This window comes from Durio zibethinus, chromosome 27 (genome assembly GCF_047325235.1).
Source record: "Durio zibethinus cultivar Kanyao isolate XHJ-2024 chromosome 27, ASM4732523v1, whole genome shotgun sequence".
Classification (NCBI taxonomy): domain Eukaryota; kingdom Viridiplantae; phylum Streptophyta; class Magnoliopsida; order Malvales; family Malvaceae; genus Durio; species Durio zibethinus.
In genome coordinates, this window is record NC_143188.1 from 12,463,480 (window position 1) to 12,470,396 (window position 6,917).

General features: G+C 30.9%; 1 protein-coding gene across 2 annotated transcripts; it reads right to left on the minus strand.

The window, feature by feature from the left end:
• Window positions 1-2,197: 2,197 nt before the first annotated feature.
• Window positions 2,198-6,626, minus strand: LOC111279451 (protein ACCELERATED CELL DEATH 6-like). 2 transcript variants are annotated; one of them, XR_016334871.1, is made up of 3 exons: window positions 5,620-6,626; window positions 4,817-5,350; window positions 2,198-2,383 (listed from the first exon to the last, which is right to left on the minus strand). XR_016334871.1 is itself a non-coding variant. In XM_022866428.2 (2 exons), exons 1-2 carry the CDS (start codon window positions 6,356-6,358, stop codon window positions 5,298-5,300), a joined length of 792 nt encoding a protein of 263 aa, XP_022722163.2. In that variant the 5' UTR covers window positions 6,359-6,626; the 3' UTR covers window positions 4,804-5,297. The 2 variants fall into 2 exon arrangements, 1 of the variants encoding a protein (XP_022722163.2); XM_022866428.2 differs by lacking the exon at window positions 2,198-2,383 and having other exon boundaries at window positions 4,804-5,350.
• Window positions 6,627-6,917: the final 291 nt, after the last annotated feature.

Consider the following 6,917-nt stretch of genomic DNA (forward strand, 5'->3'; position numbering starts at 1 on the left):
CACCATTTCCCTTAAGAATCTTTCCATTTTTATTGCAAAAGAAAATTTCTTTTTCTCTTTTTTCTTTTTTTGATTTTGTTTTTTCTTTTTTCTTTTTTTTTAAATCTTGAAAGTTACTTATATGAGACTTTTTATTCAAACAAATGCATAAAGAAACAAGGATCTAAAACATTCAATTCTTTCAAAATAAGTTAGATAACTCCTAGAGATAAAATGCACATGTCATACATACATAGTAAAAAGATTAAAAAAAAAATCATCCTCTCCTGATTTTCAAAACTCGAAACCTCCCTCTTCATCTCAACTTCTCACATTTGACAATTGGATGGAGTCAACAACTTTCATTGTTCTATTACCTTTGGAGTTAGAATACCATTCTTGATAAGATCTTCAACATTTTCTTTTAACCGTCTGCATTTTTCAATTGAGTGGTCAATTGCCCCCATATGGTAATCACACTTGCCATTGGGATCATAACTCTTTGCTGATGGATTTGGTGTTATTTTTAGAGGCACAGGAGTGAGATACCGACCTTCTATTAGCAAAGGCAAAAGGTGAGAAATAGGGATGGGCAATTTCTCTTGATCATTCCTTAGTCTCTTTCGATTCTTTGTGGGTTGGGTGGTGGGTTCAAATGTAGGAACAAGATTATGAATGGCCATTTGAGGAAGGAATTTACTGGAAAGCCCAAATGTTGGCTTGGTTGGCAAAGATATGAGTTTTGAGAGATATGGCTTATGGCAGGGTGATGAGGTTGATAAATAGGATAAGGATTGTACGGGATAAAGCTATTAGATAGATGCCCCTCCATTGTGACTGCTTGCACCTTTCTTTTATTCTGTTCTAATGTACTTTCCTCTTCAACATCTGTCATATCTTTTAACTTAATCCTACCACTTTTGATTGCATTTTCTATAATTTCACCAAAAATCACCATGTTCAAAAAGTTTTCCAATCATTCTTTCATAATAGGGAGTGTTCAAGGAATTGACAAATAGAACAGTAATTTTTTTCTCAGCCAAGGGTGGTTGTACTTGGGCTGCTATGTTTCTCCATCTATGTGCATATTCTCTAAAAGTTTCAGTTGATCTTTTCTTCATGTTCTGCAAGGATAACCTATCTGGCATCATATTTTCAACATGCTTGTATTATGCTAGGAAGGCCCTAGCCAAGTCATTCCAAGAGCAAATCTTATTTTGGTCTAGCTAAGCATACCATCTTACTACAGGCCCAGTGAGACTATCTTGAAAGCAATGGATCAATAATTTATCATCATAAGTGTAACCTGTCATTTTTCGATAGTACATGGTGATGTGTATTAAATGGCATTTCGTTCCATCATACTGCTTGAAATTTTAGGCTTTGAATTTTGATGGAATAACTAGATCAGGCACTAGACTAAGCTCGTTGGCATCAACATTCCAGTACACATCATGGCTTTCAATTGCTTTCAATCTCTCTTATAGCAGATTAAATTTATCTTTCATCACTGTATCTCTTGATAGATCTGGCACCCTTTTTAATTTTTTTGATTCTTTAGGATCATCCATATTAGACACAGCAGTTGAGTCGTTAAAAGTGCACTCGAGATTGATATTTGTTTGAATTGATGGCAACTCGACAGAAGGGCCAATATAAGGTTGATGAGTTGTTGGAGCTGCTTGCGACATATGGGGATCTTGAATATATGTGAACCTAAATGGATACACTGGTGTCTCAACAACTATTTCCTCCCTTGCCCTGTGTGTTTCAAGAACTCTTTTTCCTTTTGTCAACTCTGCTAACATTTGTTTTAATTCTACCAACTATCTGTTCACATTCTACTACATTCCCATAACTATTTCGTTGATCTCTTCTTGGGCCTGTTCTACTCTGTCCATTCGACTTGCATCTTTTTTTTTCATGATTTTGGTACTGACTCGAGTGCTATAAGTGTACAAACTCAATTGACCTCGTTTTTTAGGATAGCTATCCTTTAACCTTTTATTAATTATCAAAAGTCAGAAATGCATAACATGAATTTTATTATAAAAAATCTTTTGGCTTCGAGAGTTTAACAAAATCATATTCACAATCATCATCTTTTGTGTTTAGCTAGCATGAAGAATAATGAATTCAAACAGATGATGCATGATGTGCAAGTTAAAATTTTTATTATTAAAGAGAGGAAATTGGAGTTCCATCTTATATTCTGGCTGAATTATCTAAAGACATTCATTCCTTCTTAAAAGTTTGATGAAGGTATATTCACAACATGGCTTTTTTACAGGCTCCTTTAGAAATCATCATCGTCCGTTACCTTTATTCTGAAGTATGGGTGAACCCGTAACCCTTGCACTTCTGCATTATCACCAATGTCATTCAACAATTGGCGAATATGTTTCTGCCACGATAATGGTCGATTTAAGGAATGATTAGCGTTTGTCAGTCTATGAGTAAAATTCACGGGTACTTCCCAATTTTTATAAATATATCATTTTCATTCGTGACATAAAAGATATATATATTTAAAAATTCACTATCCATCGTTTCGTCAATTAACAAGTAGAAAATTAAAAAAATGTTAATGCAAACATTGTGATATAAATACAAACACGCGACAGGATCTACACGTGGGCCACATGCATGTTTTAGATTTATTAAGTGAGATTTATCTCACTGACACCCACTTCACAAGTCATTGAAACATGTCATATATATGCACCGAATAAAGATTTAGATAAAATTTTGTACTTGAAATTTACGAAATTTTTAATTAAAATAGATTAAATAAAATTAATAAATTAAAATGTTTTGTTAATTTGATTAAATATGTAAAATTTGAAAAAATTTGAATAAATTTTGATATATACTTTTAAATGGATATTTTTAATAAAAATATTAAAATTGTTGAATAAGTATTGATCAATTTAAATTATAAGTAATATTTTAAATAATTTTTTTATATATTATTAATCTTTATATTAAACTCTATTAATTTATCGATTTGAATTTTTTATTAAATTATTTTTTAAAAAATCTTTACAAACTTCACATAAACAATTTTATAAAGTTTTCTCCATCCTGTGGGTAGACAAGTGATACTTGTATGCATAGTCTGATTGATTGTTAAACAACAAAAAGATAAACCATGAACTTTTCTAAAAAATTATTCAAGAAAAATCATTTTTTTGTCATGTATAAAAGTGATACATCTATATATATATATATATATATATATATATAATAGAAGTTCATGAATGACTAGTGAATTTTACTTATCCATATATATTGGTGATGGAGTTTTTAAACTAGATAAACAAAGTTAAAAACCTTTCTTATAACATTTTCTCATTTTTAAACTTTATTTCTATGCAATCTTTTCATTAAATATTTACATTTCATTACGTGCTAGTATAATATTTGTCTCTAATGTGACATCCCAATAATTAAAATTTAAAAATTCATTTTAAAAGTTTCAAATTAAGATTTTGAGATGAGCAGAATGAGATTTATGATGTGAGAGAGTCACATTTCATTAAAATAATAATAGTTCGGATCGAATTTAATTTAATTTTTTCGAATAATGTATAATATTATAAATTTTTAAAGTTTGATTTAAATTCTAATCGATTTTTCTTCAAAATCAATTCCAACTAAATCAAACATTACAGCTTTTTTGCAATGATTTGTTTTGTATTTCATATCCTAATTTTAATTATTTATTATTATTTAAATTATTTATTTATTACAATGGTTGAATTGATAAATATTGTCTTTAATTCTTCTGCCTATGAAAATAAAATAAATAAATAAAAAATAAAGAAAAATTATTACTATATTTTAAATTAATATATTTTTCTCTCATTTTGTTTTGCATTAATTTCTTCTTTATATTTCATTTCCTAATTTTGAGCATTTATTATTTAAATTACTTATTTATTATTTTTTTACTATGGTATTTATTGTTATGGTTGAATTGATTCTAAAAAAATTATTGAAATAATAAATTTATATTCTTTCTTCTGTACAAGAAAATTAAACTAAATGAAAAGAAAATCTAGAAAAGTTAGATTAGCCTAATTTAATTTTCGTCAATTTTTTGTAATTTTTATGAAACTGTTTATCTCTAAAAAGATTAAAAAAAAAGAGAAAATATAAAATGAAAATATTTACAAAAAATAGATAAATGAAAAAAAAAATGAAATTGAAATTGAAAAAAATCTCACGGGATCCTTTCAATATATTGTATAGATTAGTAAAGGAAACAATAAATTATGAATTTATTTGAGGAGACACATGCATGTTATTGTTAATTATAGAAAATTTTCCTATCAGTATTTAAAAACTTTACTTATGGCAGTCCACTTTAAAGACTAATAAAATGTAAAATTATGTACTAATAAAATACTCATCTAATCTCAATTTTTTATCCATCTTTTCTTTTTAAATACCCAAAAAAGCCAAAATCATTTTTTTAACATATAAAGACTTGAAAATTTTTTTTATAGAATAAATAGTTCTCCTTATATTTAAAATTCGATTCCAATATTTTCAAAAGTCACTTTTCAATCATGATATTTGTAAAGCTAACGCTTTGATCCTTTTATGAGTCTTAAATCATTTTAGACGTTAGATATCTACTGGCATCATGTGTCTTTACACTTGACATCAGTTGGTGTGTACGAAATTGATGACTTGAATTTTTTTAGAAAAGAAAAGGAAAATATTAAATACGTCAAAATCAATAATTTTTTTTTGAAATTGAAAAAAAAAAAAAACTTAACAATTTGAAAAGAAGAGAATATTAAAAATTAAGCAGGGTAAAGCTTTATACCTTCTTTCGTGTCATTTGGCCGGCAAATTGCCAGGACTTCCATCCTCTTACTTGAAGTTCACGATCTAGAAGAAAATACCTAACAGAAAACCAGCCACGGAGCTGAGGAGCAGGCCCCGCGTAGTAGATATGGATAGGCGTGTACCCATTAGCATCCTTTTCATGAAAAAGATTTCTATTTGTCAAATCATTAATCTTGCAATCAACTAAGAATCTCTTAAGGTTTTTGGGAGATACTGCAACGACAGCAAAGTGAAGAAAATTCCAGCCTCTGTTGTCCACCATTCCGCAGCAACCTGGACAATGGGAGATAATTTCTTCCATTATCTCTGGCTCGTCTTGCCAAGCTGCCATATGAAGAGCCTACATCCCTCTCTCTTTATCACTTATATAAGCAGCAGATGCATCGTTTTCCAACAAAATTTTGGCAATTGAACGTCTACCGAAATGCGCAGCATAGTGGAGTGGAGTCCGCCCATTGTCATCGGTTTGTTTGGTTAGTTGCATTTTTGCCTCTATTAGTTTCCTTACTGTCTGTCATTACCAAAACACAACAAAAAGATCAAAAAGTTCAACAACAGCAGTACATGTGAATTTATTTAATTTTGAAAAATGAATGACAAGACCATGCATTTGTTTTGTTTTATTTTCCTTGTTTGGCCAGGGGAAGAAACAGAACATGCATTATTTAGAATGATGAGGAAGATTATCCCATTGACGGAAAAAGCAACGAGAACAGCCATTGAGTTAATTATCCAAAAACAACAACAACAATAACACAAAATAATGAGCTGATCACTTACTTTCATCTACGGCCAGGACTGCTGCATGCAAAGCTGTTTTACCATTGGGGCCGCCATAAACCGTTGATTTGCAATTATTTAATATCTCAGCAACCAAATCGTGATATCCTCCCTTGGCAGCTAAGTAGAGTGGAGTCTCACCGCTTGTATTAGCGGACAATGCAAAATCAGGATCTACTTCTTTGACCAATAGTCGCAACACATCAAGGTGACCATATCGAGCGGCCTCATGGAAAGCAGTATTTTCTTCCTTATCCCTCATTCTCACCATCTTCCTCGTCCTGCTTGCTTCCCACCCTCTCTCCGGGTCTTCATGTTGCCCTACATTGGCGCGTTCAATAAGGAGTTTGACTATGTCAGAATGCCCATGTCTCGCTGCAATGTGCAATGGGATTTCCCTGTTGGCGTTAGGTTGCAGTAGCAGTGATGGGCACTTGTCGACAAGTTGCTCCACAAAGTTAATATTGAACTCTATTTTAAATGCCCTTTTCTGAAAACACAGAAACGTTTTAACATTTTTTACTACCTTTCGTCCTCCAGTTCTGGAGTGAATATGAAGCACTGTGTTTTGGCTTCCGTCAACCAGGCAATGAAGACCACCTTGGTACTTATTAAATAGTTCCACGTCGCCATCCGCCGCAGCTTTGAACAAATCACGGTCCATGTAGGTGATAGCCTCCACTTGCACAGGCCGTTCAGAGGAAATGGATGAGCTAATTGAGGGATTCAACTGCATCATTATAATTAATTTGGCTAATATTTAAGGCTCTCTTATTTGATCTAATTAAGCCAAGGCAGGTAGTCACAGTAGTTTCCTGAACCAAATCTTGGACTCCTCTTGCCTTTTTATATATCTTCATCATTCTTTGCTCTCATTCCTTTTCTTGTGCTTTAGTTATTACTTTAATTTTTATTCGGTCAATAAACTTCAATATTACAAAAACCAATACCTTTGCATTTATTGGTTAATACGTACCCAATCATTTTTTCTTTAGTTAAATACTTTATTCTGATCATCTTCATTTCATGAATTACCTTGACGATTAGGTTATATCATATACTCTCTAGCTTTTATAGTTTTCCTTAGACCATGTGAATCACGTTGAAAAAATAGTATTTGTTTTTAAAGTGTAATAATTTTATTTACCAAAAAATTCAGAGTTAAACTCAGATAATTTGTATAATCATTTATAAAAAATAGCATTTAGTAAATTTGGGTTTCATATTACACTTGTAACCCCTTCCCTTACCCAATATTACTTATCAAGTATGTTTTATATTTTCAAAATTCAACAAAA